Source organism: Thunnus albacares, chromosome 19, assembly GCF_914725855.1.
Source record: "Thunnus albacares chromosome 19, fThuAlb1.1, whole genome shotgun sequence".
Classification (NCBI taxonomy): domain Eukaryota; kingdom Metazoa; phylum Chordata; class Actinopteri; order Scombriformes; family Scombridae; genus Thunnus; species Thunnus albacares.
This window is the reverse complement of record NC_058124.1, coordinates 1,523,103-1,545,742: the sequence shown is the minus strand read 5'-3', so window position 1 is coordinate 1,545,742 and position 22,640 is coordinate 1,523,103. Positions and strand designations below refer to the sequence as shown.

At 40.1% G+C, this 22,640-nt stretch overlaps 2 protein-coding genes across 2 annotated transcripts; one reads left to right on the top strand and one right to left on the bottom strand.

Annotated features, from left to right (window-relative positions):
- Nucleotides 1–5,529: 5,529 nt before the first annotated feature.
- ilf2 (interleukin enhancer binding factor 2) lies at nt 5,530–12,761 on the top strand. The gene is made up of 15 exons (XM_044334959.1): nt 5,530–5,660; nt 6,198–6,257; nt 7,171–7,213; nt 7,753–7,857; nt 7,952–8,029; nt 8,297–8,399; nt 10,050–10,115; nt 10,426–10,542; nt 10,710–10,788; nt 10,908–10,995; nt 11,129–11,190; nt 11,296–11,410; nt 11,692–11,782; nt 12,007–12,170; nt 12,543–12,761. Exons 1-14 carry the CDS (start codon nt 5,656–5,658, stop codon nt 12,156–12,158), a joined length of 1,164 nt encoding a protein of 387 aa, XP_044190894.1. The 5' UTR covers nt 5,530–5,655; the 3' UTR covers nt 12,159–12,170; nt 12,543–12,761.
- Nucleotides 12,762–14,567: 1,806 nt separating this feature from the next.
- On the bottom strand, nt 14,568–17,403 carry pex11b (peroxisomal biogenesis factor 11 beta). The gene is made up of 4 exons (XM_044334960.1): nt 17,032–17,403; nt 16,011–16,126; nt 15,721–15,922; nt 14,568–15,505 (listed from the first exon to the last, which is right to left on the bottom strand). The coding sequence occupies exons 1-4, from the start codon at nt 17,085–17,087 to the stop codon at nt 15,091–15,093; spliced, it is 789 nt and encodes a 262-aa protein (XP_044190895.1). The 5' UTR covers nt 17,088–17,403; the 3' UTR covers nt 14,568–15,090.
- Nucleotides 17,404–22,640: the final 5,237 nt, after the last annotated feature.

Sequence of the window (22,640 nt, the reverse complement as noted above, 5' to 3'; positions counted from 1 at the left end):
TCCACGGCCCTGCACGAGTCACCGCCACCAGTGCTGAGGAGCTGGCTGTCACTGCTCCCTTTCCCAGCTTCTACTCTGCCAGCTGCTGCTCCAGCCATTGCTTCTGTTCCTGCTCCAGTCACTGTCCCTGAGGACCCCTGGGTCTGGCTCAGGGCTAAACCCAAAGCCCCCGTCAGCTCCACTCCATCACATCTAGAGCCACAAATACCATGGCTGTGATCATTCTCAAACCTTAACCAAGTGGTTTTATTGTAACCATGACGAGGAAGGTTCCCTAACCTTAATGAGGAAGTAATTTTAACCCAAACCATGATTGTTCCCTAAACCTAACCAAGATGGTTTTGTGCCTAAATCTAACCAAATGTTGTTTAATTTAGAGAACTAGTGCAAAATATATTATTGGTAAAAAAAACCAAAACAAAACAACCCATTGTTGTCTTCAGACAACATGGATACCAATGACACTTCAGCAAGGTTCCACTTAAGGTTTGGCTAAGAAGTGGAGTCTGCACCTCCAGTATCATTAGAAGTTGTGTTTCATCTGGCATAGTGTATATACTTAAATACAGTGCCTCAATCACTGAGAGATCAATGATGTTGATGATACCTGAAAGTCATTGCCGCAACACCTGCATAGAAGCGGTTTGTTGGACAAATATTTCTGTCACAGCAGCCATAGATGCTATCAAGCTGCAAAAGAACAAAAAAACAAAAACAATTACAGATCAAATTATACCTTAACTTTGAAATACAGAGGTTATAGTGTAGTGACAGTTGACAGCATATATGTATTTATTGCTGGGCCTAACTTCTGTATTAACAGCAGCTGGATTGCATCCAGATTGTGTAAAACTCAAATCACAATGCAATCCTGGCCAAAGACAAATCTCCCTCGGGGGTATTAAAGGTTGTCTTATCTCATCACTGAGTAGCTGGCTTGCCCTTTACTGTGAATACCTACAGTTTCTTCATTGGTTGCACTCTAGAGACTGTGACAAGACTGTCATTGTAAATGAGAGTAAAGGTAGAAAAGTTAGAAAGCCCACTGATGTGGTAGTCCCATCTTTGTAAGTGAAAAGTTTCTCACTGCATAAGTTGTTTTATATGCTGATGTTTCCACAAATGCTGGTGCTGAAGAAAATTTATCTTTTGAGTTTCTTTCTTGTCTACTTTTTTCTCTCTCCTCAACATGGCTTTGAAAATGCAAAAATCAATCTATCCCAAAATTATTGACAATTTTCAAAGACATCTATATTTGCTAGCAGTTTCCCAACCCTATCAGCAGAAAAGATCATAGATATTTGAAAATACTGCAAAACCCCAGATTACATCAAATGCCAACAGTCAACATTTTTTGTCTATTACAATATATGCGCATGGCAACCTTGGTGTGGTTGTGGTTATGATCAATAAAAAGGTGAACATTTATTGCAAGTCTGTGGGGGGATACATACTCGTGTCCAGCATGAGAGTCATGCTACACACCCATCCACCACCTCAAGCTCCACACCCTTACTTGTCTTCTTGCTACATAAAGGACACACTCCTTTTCACTACGTAAAAGACAAACTATTTCCTGAATTGTCACTGTTGGCATTGGAAGTAAATTGTGAGGTGCAGAATTGTCCAATATGGACTTAAATTCCTGGGGATATTGGACTGGGTTTCTTGGCAACAGTGTTCTCATGAGTATACACTCACGGGCCACTTTATCAGGAACACCTGTGCAATCTAATGAAGTCCGATACAACAGCTCTGCCATAAATTCTACTTTTACAAAGCTTCTACATTTTCAGTTTTTGTTGACATCGTCAGAAAGGTGATAATTCTACTTTATGTTTATTCTTGAGGTGGTGGTGGTGTACTGGTTTGCATTAAATTGAATGGTGTTCCTATTATTTTTTACACAACATTAACATACATGAGGAGGGCAAAAGAACATGACTTTAAAGTCATGATGAAATTGAAAATTTCAGGTGAAAATGTCAGCTAAATCTCCATATAATGTATACCAAAAGATACTACATTTTTATCTCAACCACCACTCAATTGTAGCACTGTGCCAAGATTTCGGAAAAATAAAGGTCCAAGTCCCCCCAATGCACCCCTCTCTAAAATATACATTTTACTTGTACATTATTCACTAACAGTTGTTCTTTAAAGTAGTTTCTGTAAAACATATTTGCTACATGAATGGTTTTCAAAGTCATCATCCCACTACCGGGAATGAAATAGTGGAGAAATGCTAAATCTATCATACTCATGTTTTTGTTGGAGTTAAAGAATTCAAGTCTAAGTATGTTAAGTCTAGAAATACTTGAATCAGCCTACAAGATACCACGATGTGTAACTTTTTAATTGTTGAGTGAAAACTCCTTCCAGGTTGCAAAAAAAAAGCTACTAAAATGGTACTACTGTGGTCATGATCATCTGTTGTTATTACTCTTACCAAGTTTCTGACTTCTTCATACATGCTTTTATATTCTTCAGATTCTGGGTTTTGCAGTGCGGCTGTGAAGACTCTGTTGGTGATCTCAATTGGGAAAAAATAGGCCTTCTCTCGAATATAGAGGAGTTCCTGTGCACCGGGACAGTCTTCCAGGTGAAAGGACTGGGCAGACATCACCCCTGCAGGTTTCAATGTGACACATTATGTCATAACTTGAGAGAGAAGCAGGTGCCAGAATATCACTCACACACTGATGTTTCTAGTCTGATTCATCACATGAGGTAAGGACCACTGCAGTGTCTCTCAACCTTTTCTTCCCTTGAATTTCTGGGAGTGCTGAGTTGGTGATGGGTGTTTCCCTGTGTATTTTGAGGATTCACCAAGATGGAACAATATGACCATAGTGATTGCTATTGCAACTTAAACCTTCCAAGGTCAAGAATAAACTATCAATAACAACTTTTAAGCCAACCATCCTTAAAGTACTCAGACAAATGTAAAGTTGAAAATCTACAACTCTATTACAACTGGACAAGTCCATCAGCTGGGAAAGATTGTGTGATATGATTGAAGGTTACATGGACCTTGTGGTTTGTTTTGTCAAAAACAATACAATTTAATATTGTGGCTCTGGTAGGCCATTCAGACACATATTTATTTTGCCACTTTTGGCATATAAAATCTCTTGTCTTACTAAGTAGAATATGTTCAACAAATCAGTAGCAGTCCAAGACATAGTAAAAGTACTAAATATGTACACCATGTATGGACTTTCTTACCTGAAATACCAATGGTCAATAAACACAGTGTGTTGATCCATCTCAGTTGTGCCATGGTGAATACGAGCCAGTAAACCTTAGTCCAATATTACTCTGGTGATATCTGGTGATCTGTGGTGATCTCCCTTTCATGTCAGGGGTTTTTATTCATTCAGTGTGAGAATGGGCAGGGATTAGAGGCTGGTCTGGAAATGAATGATATCTCCTCTGTGTCACTGATTGTATCATTAATATATAAAGGCAAATCTGCCTAATATACACCCTCAGTGTTTACTTTGGCTAGAAAAGTGAGCTCAATTTAGTTTGTGTAGTTTGTGGTTTGAGTGTTTGTATTACAATTCCTAATCTAATCTTAAATTTGCTTGCAAAAAATGAGTGGTAGAGCCTGCTGTATACCGCATTGCCAGGCTTAACTATCGAGGTGAAAGCCTTAGTAGATTGCTTATTGTTTGTTTGCAATTAAATCTACTAAAACAAAAGTCCTCCCACTCTCTCAGGATTATCTGAGTTTTTGTACCTGTATCCAGCTGTGTTTGTATATGTGTGTCTGCTACTGCTATTACTGCTATTACTTAAAGGAAAACTTCAGTATCTTTTTGTGTTTAAGTGACTAAAAGGGACAACAGTTTTTGAAATTGGTCCAGTATTGAGCAAGAGCGCTTTAGCTGGCAGCTGTGAAACAGGCTGCAATGTAATCCTTTGGGGCAATACCACCCGATCAATGAATGCCCACTTGTTTTTGCCACTGACAGGCTCAGATTGTTAATATGAGTGTCTGACAACATTATAGAAAGGAACATACAGAGAAATAAAACATTTTTCGAGAGTTGAGTTGTTGTCAAAATCAGCAAAATATTCAGCCATGACAGAGTTGGAGAGAAGAGTACTGGGAAGAATTTGTTGTGTTGGAGTACAGAAAATGTAGATTAGTGTTATCTAAAAGATTTCAGAAGTAATGGCTGAATATTTTGCTGATTTCAACAACATCTGTTCATACTGTTCAAACATCTGTTCACTATTCACACAAGAAATGTCAGGTATTTCTTCATTTTTTGTGATTGAACTCACATTGTGAATTGTGATTGATTTTCAACTCTTCACTGCTTTAATTTTAGCTGACACTTCAACCCAGTGTGTCATTTCCAACTACTCATCCTTTAAATAGTTTTATTTATACAATCACTTCCACTGTTTTAATCTATTTACCTTTCAACTTTCACTCGTACTCTTACAGTACTTCCACTTGAACTGTTGCTTCTACTCATTCATTTAATTCATCTTAAAATCTTGCTTTGACCATTTTTGGTGCTTAAACTTGTTAATTATTAACTTCAGCTTCTTTCAATGCTTCATCTTCTACTCTTGTTTTAGCTGCAACTTCAACTCTTTTGAGTGACTCATTCAGTTTTCAGAAATCCTGCCACCCTTCCTTTAAATCAGTCTTTCCACTTCATCTGCTGCTTCAACCCCTTTCATTCCTTTTGCTGCTACTTTAATTTATGTTAATGCTAAACATCTATCTTTTTTAGTTGTTTAAAATTCTGTGATCACTAAAACAGATTTAAATACTACTCCAACTCACTTATATTATGCAACTTCCAATCTTGCATCTTGCTTTATCTTCTTAACATGCTTTAACCTCAACTCCCAGTTCATCTCCTTTTAGTGGTTAAACTCAATCTGCCACTTCAACTTTTCTGAGTGCTTCATCTTCAACTGTTTCCTTAATTCCTGCTCCATTCTCTTCACCTACTGCTACAACCCCGAAAATTACAGATTAATTATTAGTAACAGTAATTAACTCGGTACAGCCTTCAGAGAGGTTCAGGAAACAAACGTTATATATTTTATTTCAGGATCTTGGAAGAACCAACACCATTTCATTTGATTCAGAAGATCCGTCAATCCCGTGCACTCAGCACTTAGTCCTCTTCCCCCCTTTTTATTCAAAGTATTTGTGTGGTGTCTTTCTCTCCTTTTCCTTTATTATTTTGGTATATTTCGTCATGAAATAAAGGGACAGGTTGACACATGCACTGTACCTCACCGAAAGGCTCACTGAGATAGTCTGTGTGCATACTAACTTCCACAAGCTGTAAAGACTGATAATGACACCTTGAGGTGGACGGGCAGTCCACGCCTTTACTTAAAGGGTTTGCCAGCTTTTATGCAAACAGTGTCACGGCTCTTGTCAATCAGATGTATTTATCTTTTTAATTTCGAATCCGGACTCGTGCTCCACACCTGTTGGAAGCGGTAATGCGCAATTTCGTTGTTTTACAATCTCAGTGTACAAGAAGAAGAGGAAGAACCGGAAGCAGCAGTTGCAGCCGGCTCTTAGAATACATCCATGGTCTATGGTCTGCTGAGGGACGGTGAACGGTTCTCTTATAATTTTCGCATTTAATCACCAAAACGTCGTACGCAATGAGGTAATTATATTTCAATTAATTCAACATTATATTCTATTCCTTTGAACAGTTTTATACAAGCAAAGTGTTGATTGTAGTCGTCATAGCTCAGGTGTCTGGTAGAGCGAGTAATGTTAGCGTAACATGAAGCTAGCTGCATGCATTGTTGGCTACTAACGTTACCTAAGATATTAGCGAGTTAGCAAATTTGGTGATTATTCCAATTGTGTTATCCCAGAACTATCATGTCTTACACGTGGAGGAAATTTTACCCTGACAGAGGTACTTTTAGAACAAACCACTTAGCTATCGTCATTTAGCTAACATTACCTAGCCAAACAGCTATAGCTGAATGAATGGATGTATTGTGTGTGTGTGTGTGTGTGTGTGTGTGTGTGTGTGTGTGTGTGTGTGTGTGTGTGTGTGTGTGTTTATGGGGGCGTAGCAGCTGAGGATGGAAGCAGGGGAAGGAAATAATACTAATCATTATTTCAAACATTACCTTTGTGGAGTAAATGTACTTGAGCATTTCCGACATGTTGCTGTGTTTATGTCCAGAGGGGACCGCGGCAGGGGTCGGGGAGGCCGCTTTGGGTCCCGTGGAGGACTGGTCCAGGGGTGAGTTCAGACACTGAGCTGCTATCCGCTTGTATTCAGTAACATCCTGAGGGAATAAAAAGCTCTGCTGGATCAGTGTATGGGTAGATTCAGCATAATCATTTTTGTATCGAATTGAATAAACTTTATTTCGAACATTTTAACGGTATATAAAATAAAAATAACCAATAAAGTTAACAATGAACACATACAACAGACTCTCAATAAGCAACATAAATAAACATTTCATGGCCGAAACGAAGTAGGAAGCAGCAACATGCTTGTCTAGTGTTACCTATATACTATACTAAAGATTCACATAGTCCAACTATCCACCCAGTGTCCATCATACACAACGAAGTCATACATAATAAAACACTACCACATCAAGAATGTGAAAAAAGAAAGCCAATAACAACGTCATCATTAGAGAGCTTCCTCATATCTCTACCTGGAAAACATTTTTTTATATATATATCTTTTTAAACTATGTGATATGTTTACTCTGATTTCTTCATCCAGATCATTCCACAAAGTCATCCCACAAATTGAAATACATGTACTTAAAAGATTAGTGCGAACACAGTCTTATTTCAAATTTAAATGTCCTCTTAAGTTACACCATTCACCTGCAGAGTCCAAGCCAATATTCACTTTTTGAAGACAAGGCAGCACACACCTTTAAAATTAGTTTGACAGCTGAAGGCCTAAGAAAATATAGCCCTCTTCACTTTCTTTTGACACTTTTCCATATTATTATATATACAATATTAACTTCTGTCCATACCCCCCCACTACTACTTCAATGGGCAATAATGCCATCCAGTCATAACTGAAGCACCACATTATTTACATCAGATATTCTTTTACGATCACTGTTGCTGTCATTATTACTAAATACAAGCTGTTTGGTTTTTTCTTTTTGCTTGTTTAGGTACCGGCCGTTTGTCCCACACATCCCATTCGATTTTTATGTGGTGAGTAACATTTAGACAGGAACTTCAACACAGGGGGGTGTCTTTGCAGCCAAGGGGTGTAGGGTAGGAGGGTACAGGCTGCTTTGTTGAGTTGTTTTTGGTATTGTAAAGACACTGGACAGAGATTCTGATACACCTTGTCTGAGTTTTTGATTCACATGGAGTTTATATTCTTTGTATGACAGTTCCTTTCATGTTGTGTGCCCTGTACCCACACCAAACTATATGGGCGAAAAAAAGCAAGTCTTTAGTCTGTTTCACCTCTGACCACAGCCACCCTCACTGATGTGTGGTTGTGTGTGTGCGGTCAGTGATGTGCTCTGTTGCAACTGTAACCACACTCAACAGTGATGTCACTGGGTTCACCTGTACATCAGTGCAGCAAGGTGAGAAGTTAAACCACTGGAAAAATAATAAATCCAGGGCGTGCTCAGCTGTGTGACTGATGTTCAGGAGACCATGTTATCCTAATTAAACTACCATCTTAGCCTACTTGTGTGACTAGGCTAGTAGTAAAGCAGACTGTTGTTTTTCACCAGTGTGAGATGGCCTTCCCCAGAGTGAAGCCTGCACCCGATGAGACGGCTTTCAGCGAGTGTCTGCTGAAGAGAAACCAGGACCTGAGCCCCACACCTGCAGAGCAGGTCAGTCCACCGCATAACATTTAGTCTCACTCTGTTTTGTTTTGTTCAGATTCATTGACAGAAACCTTGTTTGTTGGTCTCTTCCTGCATTTAGTCCTCCATCTTGTCCCTGGTTACAAAAATCAACAATGTCATTGACAACCTGATTGTTGCTCCTGGCAACTTTGAAGTGGTGAGTCATGTTTCTGACACTATCTAACATCCTGAAGCTTATTATTGTAGTTCAGATCAATGTGGCTTTTCATTGCTCATTTTTATATAGATGTATGTGACAAATATTGATTAGATTAGTTTCCTAGATAATCAGTCATGTCTAACTTCTGCTAAACCTGTAGATTCAGCAGAATCAGTGAATGGATGTGGAGCCTGTGAATAATGAGCTAGTTAATAACATCAGTGTGTTACATGTTAATAATAGTGTCCCTGTGTCTCTTCGTAGCAAATTGAAGAGGTACGTCAGGTGGGCTCTTACAAGAAGGGCACCATGACAACCGGACACAACGTTGCTGATCTGGTTGTAATCCTCAAGATCCTCCCAACATGTAAGTGATCAGTAGGAAGTGATGTCATCTGCTTAAATATTGAAGAGGTTATTACTATAACAATCCAAACTCCAAACAATCCAATCTTATTTCTGAACCTTTAGATGTGGTTGTCCTTGTCACTCAGATGATGACACATCAAAATGTTTGCAGCCAGTTAACCGTGCGGAGTGATGTCAGTGACGGTACAATTCATAGCCTGGCAATACAAATTATCGTTATTATAACAAATTTTGACATGTTCAGAGTCTCCAGATTCAGAAGGCTCCACTAGTGCACATGCTTCAATATGATGATACTAGTGCTGTCAGTCTTTTTCTACAATCCAATTCTAATTTCATGCCTAATTTTAAATATTCAAATTTTTAATGCTCAAATTCAGCCTAGGTAGCAACACATTACCAGCCTCGGAAGCTAATGACCAGCCAAGGCAGTAGCTAGTCCAGTGGGTTGCTAGGTTACACACATGAGTTACCACATTGGTTGAAGGACTAGTCGGCTTCTCATTCCCCACTGCCGGCCTCTCAACAACCAGCGCCACCTTTGGCCAGATCAGTAGCTGGCTTTAGCAAGGATATAGCCTCCACCAACTTCTCAGTAGTCTTAATTTTGTCCCTTACCCTGCACCATACTCATCAACCAAACAACCATAGAGCTCTCCACTATGTCACTGAATCCTGACGTCTAGTTTTATACCAAAGACGTCTTAGCATGTCTTTGGTATAAAACTTTAGCACCATTTCATTATTGACACAGTATCATGGCAGGGCTGTGAACATTTTCCATACTAGTGCTGATATGATACCAACATGATACCTTTGTCCAGTGTCCTCCTTTGAGAAATTTAAAATGTTTTTTGAGAGATGCTTTTCTTCTCATTTAACAAAAAAAGCCAAAGATCTCAATTGTTGTTTAAATACTTCATAAAAAGTCAAAAACTGGCAAAAGTATGATTTTGATTAAGAAGTGTCCAACAGATCTTTGTAACCCATGAGAACCCATGAGGACTAGATTGTAGCTTCTACCTTGTGTTCCACTTAGTTAAACCAGAATGTCTCAGATATCCATCATAGAAAAGACAACACTGTATTTTCACACTGGGACAAACGTCGTCACCTTTATGTGCTGTTTGGTGGGCAGTGCAGTTCAGTTGTGGGGCAGATAACAATGGGCAAAAAAGTGTTTGACAGAACGGAACAGAGAGAGAACATGAGACCGTCTCCAGACCAGCTGGCCACAGCCAGGTGCGTCCCTCTGGACAGACTGCTACCCTGAAGTGTCTGCGTCTCTCTCTGCTCCATAATGTTGTTGCTTGATTCTCTCCTTTAATCCCATGACAGAGAGATCATCATTTCTGAGTGATGCAGCATTTGTTTACTGTCCCACTACTAGAGGCTTACTGCTGGAAATGTAATATGATTTTCAAATGTCATGTCAGTGGGAAGTGTCATTAAGAAAGTAACGTTGTCCCCCAACACTGCACACAATCTATAGTTTACACCATAGACAGTCAGATATTTAGAATCAGAGTCACCTGTGTATTGATCTAAACACATGTCCTGTATTGTTAATTTCAGTGTTACAAACCAGCAGTCATATAATGTATCTTACATCATACAGATGATGAGGTTTCTTTTTTGTCGTTTACAGTGGAGGCAGTCGCTGCTCTCGGCAACAAGGTAGTGGAGACCCTTCGCACACAGGACCCTACTGAAGGTATACCACGCTGAGGGCTTGATGACTTTCTCAACATTGCTTTAAGTGAACAGGATCATGTAACAGATGAGCTCCTGTGATCACAGTTTGTCTAGCTGATATGTAATCAGGTTCAGCTGAACTGTCCACAGTAAAGAAAGGAATTTCATGAGTGACATTGTTTCATTTAAATCACGAGTGTCTGTTATAATAACTCCTGCTAATTGTCTGAAAACATGCACTTTGTATTTGACAAGAGTTAAGCGGTGAATTGATCATGAATGTAACGTGAGGCTGGTGGATACTGACTGTGTTTATCTGCTGGCGTCAGTGCTTTCTATGCTGACCAATGAGACGGGCTTCGAGATCAGTTCAGCTGACGCTACTGTCAAGATCCTCATCACCACCGTCCCGCCCAACCTGCGCAAGCTGGACCCTGAGCTGCACTGTACGAGCTCACACACACACACACACACACACACACACACACACACACACACACACACACACACACACACACACACACACACAGCCGATTTATTACTTTTGAAGCTGCCGGTGCTGCAGGTTCATTCCATGCGTCAGTGTCTTATTCTCTTTTTCTTGTTTCCTCAGTGGACATCAAGGTGCTGCAGAGCGCTCTCGCTGCCATCCGACACGCCCGCTGGTTTGAAGAAAACGCCTCTCAGTCCACGTGAGGAAGTCTCTCTTTTAACTCTCATTGGCTGCTGTTTTCATTAGCAGAGCTGATCCATGCACAGCTGTGAGTGTCTCTCTGAATTTATTGGATTATTTGATGTTGATAATCTTCAGGGTCAAAGTGCTGATCCGCCTGCTGAAGGACCTGAGGCTGCGCTTCCCTGGGTTTGAACCTCTCACTCCCTGGATCCTGGACCTGCTGGTAAGACCACAAGTCTGCTGCTTCACACTTCACGAGCCTTGAACGGTATACTGGACAGGTATTATATATTGATGTATGTACGGCATCAGTGATGAGGTCATAGTGGTGAGGCTGGTGTTCTATTGTGTTCCAGGGCCACTCTGCAGTGATGAACAACCCATCCAGACAGCCTCTCTCTCTGAACGTGGCCTACAGGTTGGTCCCCGCTCACCTCTGTCTCACATCTGTACAGGTGCTGGGGGCGTGGCCTTGTCTCTAAAGCTTTGTGTCGGACTCATATGTGATGTGTTTTTTTTGAAGGCGCTGCCTGCAGATGCTGGCTGCTGGTCTCTTCCTGCCCGGCTCTGTGGGCATCACCGACCCCTGTGAGAGTGGAAACTTCAGAGTCCACACAGTCATGACTCTAGAACAGCAGGTAGGTCTGGTCCTGGGATTTAGATTACAATACTCTTTAAAGTTTTACTAAACTGAGGACGCCCTGGTATGACTGGTGGTCTCATCAGCTGATGTGTGTTTATAAACTAGGTCCCAGAGTTGTGGTTGCATTGATGTAGGGGACAACTGTGTCCTCAAAAACCCACCATGGATCATAATATGTTTGATTTATAGAATACATCAGAAGTGTTTCATGAACCCAACGACAGTGTGATGATGATGATGATGATGATGATGTTGAGTTACTGTGTGTTTGTGCAGGACATGGTGTGTTTCACAGCTCAGACACTGGTGAGGGTTCTGTCTCATGGAGGTTACAGGAAGATCCTCGGCCTGGAGGGAGACGCCAGCTGTAAGAGAATCTCATTCTTCAGCGTGAGACGTATAGCATCTCTATGAGACCATGTTTTCATTTTGGAGATTAAAGCAATCAGCCAAATATCTGCACAGTCGGTCGTCTTTGTATGTCGTGGCTGTGATCTCTTTCAAACGCAACTTCAGTATAAATGCTGCTGTGTCATACTGGAGGAGTGTTTCTAATATTTTTTTATATTAACTATGCAATCGCTGTCACAGACCTGGCTACAGAGATGTCTACATGGGACGGTGTGATCGTCACCCCGTCAGAGAAAGCTTATGAGAAACCTCCGGAGAGGAAGGAGGAGGAAGATGAAGCTCTGGAGGAGGGAGGAGATGGAGAGGATGAGAGCATGGAGACCCAGGAGTGATGAAGAGTTCAGGTTGGTGACATCTGCACACACTAATAGTTGTGATAATGGATAGATTTCTATAAAGGAACACAAAATCAAACATTAATTTTCACTTCAGTACTTTCACACCTTAAGTTTGGTTAAAACAAACTTTTGGTGTGTTTGTTAGTTTAGTGTGTTTTGTTCATTCTGAAAGCTGTCAGTCAAACTCTGATACGGACTAAACACCTTTTCAGGTGGTCTGTCAGCTTTCAGGTGGTCAGCAAACAGACCAGTCACAGTATTTTGTGATGGTAGATGTGTGATTGTAGCATAAATTCAAAAGCCATGATTCAAAATGATGAGGGTGGTTACGGTTATGATGGGTTCATATATGACACAGTTGCTCTGATCTCTCCACAGTAAACTTTGGAAAGCTTATTGGAGTCCCTTCAGCTCAACCGTCATGTGTCACCTGGACAGAAAGGCCTGTTGTTCCACCTGACAGCTGCTGGTCCCGTGATGTGTTGAGAAGGACAGACACCATTCACTGTCAGTTTTTATGTTGTTTTTACTTTGAGTTTTTACCTCTCCTTTGTTACAGTCAAGAGGGACTGAATAAATGTGTTTTTTTTTTATTTATCTTGAGTGTTGTTCTGTGTGTCACAATGAAAGTAGATGAAACAGACTGTGCAGTCAGTTCAGCCACATACAAGCTCTTTATTGCAGGCAGAAATATCAACAACAAAATCAAACTTGTCAACAAGTTGGACCACAACAAAGGTCCACAAATGAGAACATTCAGTAGGTGTTGACTGACAGATATGGATGATGAGAATGACGAGTAGAAGCATTCCATCATGTAGTCCAGTCAGAATGGTAAAGATACAGGCAGTGATAGTGATATTTCAGCTTCTAATTTAGAAAATAATGTTTTGATATTAGAAAATATGTATTTGCGTTAAATAGAACTCATCTATGCTTTCTCAATCTTCAATTCATAAACTAACAAACTATGTCTGTAGGTCCGTTCCTGAAACTTCTTTCTCAGAAAGTGGTTTTTACATGCTGAACCGTTGATCCGCCTCACACTGACACTACTAACTAACCCAGTGTAACATAGGACTCACAGAAGAGAAACAAGTTCATCCAGATCAGTGACAGAAGGCTGAGAAATGACCATTTTTGACTTCAGTAGTGATTTTTGCACAAGGACGGCTGATATTTTATGGGAGAATCTTGAGGGATACATGACTGACAGGTGATTCTGACCACCAGTGGATGATATATTAGCTGATGGTAGACAATGATTATTGAAAGTGATATTTTTGCTACCACTAGTGGTACTGTGTTTGGCCTTCATACTCTTAATACTGTATCAGCAGCAGCTCTGAACAGAGTTGTAGAACCACTTCACTCCATGCAAGTCAGATACAAGGTACTGCTTCCTTAAAACATCAGCTCCACAACTCACTGAACTCATCTGTAACAATCAGGGACAGCTGCTGTGAACTGCCTCTTCAGAGTACAAGCATGAAGTAACCTATTGAACAACATGATGTGTCTCTCCTACATGCTGTTGTCCCTCGAGACTCTCCCCATCTTATATAAAATTATTTGGACATTTCTTCTTTTTGCCAACATCTGAGAACACACATTCAGTGACAAAAAAAATTCAACCAGTTAAAAGATTCATGTCACATCCTTAATCTCCTCCCAGCTCACTGCAGATGTTTTTACACCTGTTTCAGTGAGGTGCTGGCCTCTAAGTAGAAAGATGAAGAGCTGCAGATATAATTGCTGAGATGTTGATTAATAAGACTTCTAAAACCAGACTGCATCAGAGTTATGCATGTACAGTAGAGTCAGGGGTATGCACCTTCCTGATGATAGCAGAGACGTTACAGTGTCATTTCAGTAGTAGTTCTGTTATTACTGACTGCTACTGCAGGAAATTCAGGTCAAAATAATCAGATTTCCTTCCAAAAGCTCAACAGATTATCTTATCTTCTATATCTTAATATAGAACTTCTACTGTAAATGTATTAGTTTTGTCAAGATTATAAGGCCTTCAATGGATGTTCTGTTGTCTGTGGACAATGTGTGTTTTTATTATTACATGTTTTATTCAGAAAACTAAATCTATAGTGAGATTGTGTTGACTCTATGGTGGGGGTGAGAGGAATGGTACCACACGTCACTCCTTACAAGTTTCTCTTTAAATGAAATATAGGCTTTACCTTCAATTTACATATCATGTTCCTGCATCTCTATCTCACAGGACTGAAGCAGATCAATAACTAAAAAAAACTAAATTTCATGGTCACAGGTTGTCATTTGTCATTTTGATTGGTTACTGAACACCGAGAGGGTGGGTCTTATTTAATATGAGCCAGTTGGAGAGCAGATGCCAATGAGGAGGCAAAGAACACGAGAGAGCAGAGCTGCTTCTGATGAGACTGTAATGACTGATGAGCCTCATAACTCAGGGGGTTTTTGGTTCTGTCTGTTAACATAATGAAGTTAAAAACACGAGAAGAGGATCAGAGCGGGCTGGGCCAATCACACGGTGACAGTGATGCAGGACTGTCAGGGTCAAGGCCTTGCTTTGTGTGAGAGTGAGAGACAATAAGGACAGCAGTGGGCTCTGTGCAGCATCACCACACTTCTTCTCTTCAGTCTGAAGCGTAGCTGGAACTGTGGTCCAGCAGACATGCAGGTCAGTAACCAGCTGAGTTGTTAATCAGTGAATGCGGTATGTGATGCTGAGTAAAAGAAGCTCCTCATGGATCCACCCTGTCGGTTATTTTGAGGACATTTCAAAGGATTTTGATGTCCTGCCACCTATTTCAAAACAAAATCCCACCAGCAGCTGCTGTCTTCACAGAATGATGAGTCTGTTAACTGTTAAGATTCTGATTCAGTCCTCCCTTTAGCTCCTCAGATGTGACCCTCATCTGTGTTTCAGTGTTCATGGCTTGAGTTTGAGCCAGGGGTGTACCATGGTGAGGATGGAGAGGACAGAGGAGGCCAGGCCACACGCCCCGACAAAGCCTGTCCCCGTGGGGTAAATCCCCAGCCGATCCAGCGGGATGAAGATATCACAACTGTTCTTCAGCAGGTCCAACAGCAGCGGCGGGTTACTGTACAGCACCGTCACCAGCAGGTGCAGCTGTCTGCGCAGCCACGCTGACATGACGGGCAGGGCGACGGTGGCCGGAGCGGCGGGTGAGGAGGAGGAAGAGGACAGATCGTCAGAGGGCTGGGTGGTGGTGCTGGGGTAGGGTGGTGATTTGGTGGCTCTGTAACGTGCTTCACACTCCATGAGGAGATGGAGCTCGTACACGTCTCGGGTCAGGTTGAGGATCAGAGCAAAGAGGTAGTACCTGCAAGTTTTAAGCAAATGTTCAAGCACACAGTTGAACAAATTCAAATCTTTCACAGCATGTATGATCTTATGAAAACAACACTATGAAACTTATGTTACTGTGTCATTACATTGAAAAGTGTCACATCAGCTTCAGCTCAAAGGGTTACTGGTTATCTGACAAAGAGCCATAGATGCATTTGTTGTGAAAACGTACACATAAAACTAACTGACCTGAAAGATCTCTGACTCCACTTGTGCTGGTCCAGTTTAGAGATGAGGCCTGTTTTTCCAGCCCACAGGACATTATCACAGGCAAAGTACATGGCTCTGTTGAGGTGGCTGATGGTGAGGCAGAGCTTCAGCACACTGTCAGAGAGGTGTATGGCCCTCTTCGCTGCCTCCAGCGCCTCCACAGAGTTCCCCAAACGCAGCACTGCCAGACACAAACACACATCAGTCGTAACTCCTCAGCATTGTTACGTAGGAAAAAAAAAAACAGTCAAACGAGCTGGTTCACTCACACTTTCTTGTCAGGCTCATATGTGCTTCCAGCTGACTGACAGTTTTGCGAAGTTCACCTGCTGCCCCTCCTTTCTGCAGCGTGTAGCCCAGCAGAGTGCAGGCATACTGGGCAGCCCTGTGACAGGACAACACACATGATCAATGAGCAAACCACAGCTTCCAGAATAATTCATGTAAGACGACGGAGACCTGGCCACACAGTTGAATTTTTATACATCATTCAGGGAGGCAGACTCACTGTGATGAGTGTCAAGAACTCATTCATCTCTTATAAAAAACAAACTCAAGTCTGGTTTAATAACTAAATGTTAGTGATTTTACAGTACAATACAGAATCTACACATCAAACACAGACCATAGCGATTCATAATGAAGAAAATGGGGATCCAATGACAAAAGTTATGGTCACGACCAGAGTGGCACATATATAATATGATATGGGATATAAAATAATGACATTCAATTGAACACTTAACACTTAAACAAAGACAAAGAGCGCAGGAAACAAATGTGCATGTGTAAGATGCAACATTATATTCATGTATTTCTGGGTCTATAAACTTATTAGCTTTTATTTTATTTAAGTGCTCAAACTTCCAGTGCATTTAGAAAACACGTATGTGTTAAGCTGGAATTTTGTGTTGACATTCAGAAATGTGCAATAACTGCAGCTCACACTGTTACACTGTGGTCAATGATATGTGCCTGCTCAACTCTTCACTATCACTCGTAAGGCCTGAGGTGAAGCCAAGCCTGAAAACTCATCAAAAAGTCAAAAAAGTATATAATAAAGCAAGTCAGAACAACTTAGTTAGTTGAACGTGTTATCTCTGTAGGGTAGCAACGTTCATCACTGTGCGTAAAGTTTTTTACTCATTTGTTTATAAGTTGTCTAACGTGACTTTAATTAAGCTAGCAGAGATGTAGCTAACTAGCAAACTTTGACTACTTTAGCTACATTAACATTTGCAGCTACAGTGAGGTTTCAAACGTTATTGTTAATAAAAGCCATAACATTACCTAATAATTCTCTCCTTTGCTTGGCTCTGGGCGTTAAAGCGAACCCAAGAGTCCATACTAGCTTGTTGTTGTTGGCCTGTCACACTGCTAGCTAGTTAGCTGTCAATCTGCTAACTGTTAATGTCAGCTGCTCTTCAGCTGCTAGCTAGCAGCTAGATGTTGCTAATAATGAAGCTGACGGCTAGTGCTTTCAAAACTACAATTTTGAGGAGAATTGTAAGCACAGAAGAGCTCAACGATCTATTTACTATCTCGTTTTGCTCGCACACGAATGTGACTCTTCCGAGTCTGTCCTTCTTCTTCCTCTTGATGTCTATTTGCGGTTGGCAAACAACGAAATATTGCATTACCGCCACTCACTGGTTGAGTGTGGATCAACTAATTCAGGCTAACATGCTGTTATCAGGCTAAAATAATCCTGTTCTTTCTCATCCAGCTAATTTGAATCTTTCTTTCAAGATTGATTTAAGGGCAATAGAATTATGGAATAAGTCTAATTTATTTGTGTTCCTACATTGTTGCTGCTGTTATTTTATTCTAAATTGTGCTGACATTTTCTTTACTGTCAGATATTGGCAGTAAGTGTGGTTAGACTGATTGATGTTGCCATGAAAATGAGACTTATTAAACAGCTTAAAATATCTTTACTTCCATAAACATATCTCAATAAAGTGACATCTGTCATTAATCATTTAATAAGTTTTATGTTAAATTAAATGTCTTTAATTTAGACCAATTAAGAATCTTTGCGTTGAGTTTATGTCTTCTCGCTCACAGTATCTCAAACTAAATTTGAAATGGTTACTTTTTAGTGTACAAACTTTGTTTTGTTGTATATTTAATGATGTTTAAATATAGGTAACTCTTCATTATAAAATATAATTGAGAAAATTGGTCTTGGTCATGATCCAGCTAACTGCTAACTGTTTATTGACTGCTAGCTGTCAATAAACTGCACCTTTTCAGGTTTGTTTTAAGGACTTGTTGCTATGACAACAGTTCCAGATCAATTATAAACCGGTTTCAAAGAACCAAAAAGTCTAGATTTATGTCAAATCAATATAACAGATAATATTCTTCTTAAAAATCTCCCATAAATCAAAGTTTAATTGAATCGCTGAATCAGATCTTTTCTCTCAGCTTCATTTCTTTGACAGTGAAGCATCACATGTTCTAAAGTCTCTTCTCCACAAAAGTCCTATCTTCCTGTATTATGTTCTATTTTAAATAATGTGCTGTTTATGTCCTGTATGACCAAATCTGACTCTGGATATCATTGTCTCTTCTGCTTCTTCTCATATATATACATATATTCCAAGATGGAAACACTCTAATATAACATACGTTTCTTCCTCTTTAGGCTTACCAGCTTTATAAGTGCACTAAAAAAATAGTTCAATCAACAGTATGACTGCTCCTAAACCTGGATTACCAACTTGGCACAGCTACACAAAAGTCCTGGTGTCATGTGGGATGAAGCAGGTGGACCCAAATGCAGACACTGTACCAGTAGGTAACAGTAAAATAACAAAATTGCTTGAGCAGGCAGATGGTGAGATGGAGGCTGGCAGGTGTTAGGGCTGAGGTTAGGGGGAGGAATCTGGGAAAAGGCTCGGTAGAGAGAATCCCAAGGATGAGAGCCTTGACTTGGCGCGCTCGGCAGGCAGACAAGGCAAGCAGGTAGGTAATCCTGGTGTAAGGCAAGCTGCAGGCCGACAAACAACAAAGGCACTGGTTGTCTGTGCAGTCTTCTTGTAGTGGAGTGGTGATGACAGACAGGTGAGCTGATTCTTTGATTATTTTTTTGTTCCTGTTTTGTATCAAATCTACATTGTTTTAGTTTATATTGGGGTATATATTAAATCAAATCCACACAAACTGACTGACCCACAGAAAACCTGGGAGCAGGCAGCATTATTCCAGCAGTGAACTTCTGGTTCTTGTAAGAATAACATCAAAACAGATGCATCTCTGTCTCTGTGCAGGAACCCAGCGATCTCTGTACATCTTCATTCTCTTCTTCTTTATTTACTGAAACTACATTTGGATGTTTTGCAATAACTATTAAAACAGATGAGAAAGGCTTCTTCAATAAATGATCTTGAATTTCTACCTCAGGGTGGATTAACATCTCATGCATTATATAAGCATGGCCCGACTCACCACTTCATACGTTCTGGACGTGTCTGTCCTCAGCAGAGTTTTCAGTCTTCCGATGACTGTAATTCTTCAATGTCACATTCAGTTTAACTATTTGACTGCCATCTTCAGTATTCCCCCACATGAACTGTAGTCAAGATTTTGTTCTTCACACTCAATATAAAATATTTAGGGGAAGTCTTCACTGGCTCATAGCAGGTCAGGATTCATATACTCTTATAACCAGACAACTTTGTGTGAGCAGTATGAGGGACAACATCACAATTCAAAGGTCCACTTGCAGCTTGAGGTCTTCTTTAGTGAAAGAAGATGGCTCAGGTGTTGACCTTTGACCTCTTTCCAATCGATGCTGTGAGTTGTTTTGTTCTGGTGTTGACGGACAGCTGATGTCTGTTCCCTCAGTCTCTTGTCCAGGGTCCTTGCTGTTTCACTGATGTTCCCCTCAGATGACATCTCCAGTCTCACTCGGTCTTAAGCGTGAACCAGCAGAGAAGTTAAGGTGTTTAATGGTCTCCTGATGTAAAGTCTCATCATCCATCTTGTGCAACAGCTGGCCCTGAGTGCCCCACTGCTCCCACTAACTGACAAGATGTTCTGCTCCATGTAAGATGGTAACTTTGCATTTATATGTTCTGAGTTGTTCTTTCTGGACTTTACCACTGGAGAGGAGTCCTGCTTGTGAGGTTAGGCCTAATCTTGTCTTCCTATCATCTATTCAGCATTTATCACACACTGAACTCCATATTTCATTAGGAAGGCTTTTATTGATAATGAGTTACATAATGCATTGAAACCATTGGGCTGCCATAAGCTCCACTATATGTATAACACAAGCATTGTTTGTAACCTCCAGCACACTCTTAAAACACTTGGTATGGCAAATGATCACTAATGACAGCAAAATACCTGTACTGTATGTGTATGGCCTATATCTGCACCCATGGTAGATTTCAATATTTGTAGTTTAATAAGTCTTTTTTTCATTATAGGTGATAAGCATGAGGTAAGCGTTTCATTTCTTCTTCCTCTGAGAGTCATCTAGCATCATACTGATGTATGTGTGTTCATGTCAAGGCTCTAGGTCGAGTTTCAGAGGAGGAGAAACACAGTTAAGTCAGTGTCTTTAGTTTGTTTCTATAAAAAACTAAACATGTAAATACATAATGGTGCATTTATATGCATTGACATCGATCTCACAAATAACACATGGAAACTCCAGGGACAAAAATAGGATTCTGAGAAGTGAGGGACTTTATGTCCATGGTTCATGTAGAACATCAGTGAAGCATGTTTGTGTTTCTCTGTAAAACAGATTCAATTATCAACTAGTAGCAAGACTTCATCAACAATGTTTGTATAAATATGACAATGTCATATGTTTATTTTATTTTAATATACAGTCCACATTACAAGAGCAGCACATATTTACAATAAAATACCTACAAGATTAAAAAAACAATACTCTAGCCAAATGAAATTCTTTAGTACATATTTTCTATATTAAGTGTCAGAATAAACATGTTCCATGTTTTATGTAAGGGATGATGTATATATATTTTCTGATTGTGTCACCATTTGGACACTGAACAAAATTCACAAGGACATTAAAAATAGATAAATGATAAATGTATCATCAGTGGTTTTGGTATGGGATGAAATCAGATTTTGTCCAGAAATGTTTTACATTTTGTCCTCCTACCTCATATTGTAAGAAACGACAAAGAGAATTCATAAAATATTTGGATATTTAACCCAAAACTGTTTAGAAAATTGTGGTGCCATTTCATTTTTTTTTCTCCAATATGTAAATAGGACTTGTCATTTTCCAACACACCCTGGCTGGCATTTGACCTCCCTCTGACTCCTCAACTATGTGCAAGACTCTAATAAAGAAAAGCACCAGGACAGTAAAGCAGTAAAGCAGTATGTTTATCCAGCCGTCCTTGGACAGTGATGAAGCCCATCACAGCTACCAAGGCTCACAACAACTGCTGCCAACATTCTACCCAGAATGCAGCACTCCTAAAGGAAGAGATATGTAATGGATAAGTACGGACTGTTACAAAAGTCTATGGTAACTGCAGCGTCGACTCACATGATTAATACTGTTGTTCCTCTTAGTGGTATGATGATGCTTATTACTTACTGCAGCATACAGTAAGTAATAAGCAGTAATCAAAGAATCATCTTCAAAAAATGGACAAACAAAAACAATCTTAACTCACTTACTAGCTTTTTTCAGAGCTTTCGACCACCTCTCACAGTCATCATTGGCAGATGGAGGTTGCTCACTCTTCTTTATGATTATCACTACTTCTCCTACTGCAATGTCCATCTGACTAAACTCCATCCACTGACAAAGACTGTAAGATGTGGTTGAAAGGTCTGGAAAAATCTATTTAGTAGATCTCGAATTGTTTTGTTAAACAGACATGGTGCAAAACCACTTGAGTCTGGGCTGGGGGGGGGGGGGGTACTAGTTTAACTGACTGCTACACATCAGCTGCACACCATCTACATCACACATGAAATATGTATAAAGAGAGGTGTTGTCTTTGTTTACAATGAAGATACTTATCGCTATTTAATGCATTTACTTTGGTCCATGCACAAAGCCGTAGAGGCAGTCATGCCTGGTGTGCGGGCGTGTTAAGATGCAGCAGCACATTCAAACCAGGCGCCTGTCCTATTTGAGAAGGCTCAGAACTGTGTGTTTACATTGGAATCACAAGGACTGCATTGATCAGCTGAAGTATTTTTAGAATATGAAAGTGTTTTTATTACAATGTGTTTTAATACTGATACATAGTCATAGTATCACATGTTGCATGTTGTGTCATGGATCTGAGGTGGACTTAATAATGCTTTTTTTTTTTACAGCAGCTTTTAACTTCATCAAAGGTACTGAGCTCTCAAGGGGAACCAGCATTGATTCTGGAAAAAAAAATGGCAAGGCTTTATTTCATGGGTCTACCATTTCTTTGAAAATTTCCTCAAAAGTTTCCTGGAAAGAACGGTGTAATTGGTATTAATTACAGGAAGAACAGACATTGTTCAGTTGGTTCACGTCCAATTCATTCAGCTGAACATACAAAAATGTGAAATTTGTACAGAGACAGCATGCAACAACATATATAGCCTAAAGAATAAATTGACTGATAAAAACGGAATAATAAATGAATATTTAATTATGGTCCCGTATGATAAGAAGCAGTAAGATTACTGCTTACATGGAAAACTCTGGCAAACTGGATGGTACCAGTTTCATCCAGTCAAACAGCTGATTAAAACTACAAGCTGAAAACATTTGTCATATAATGAAGGTTGGCTTGAGTTGTCTGGATTTTCCTGCATTATTACATCAATAGTGATGATCAAATACACAGTCGCTAACTGCAAAGCATTTCTGGACACATCATGGAGGTGATTTGATATGATCAGCAGTGATT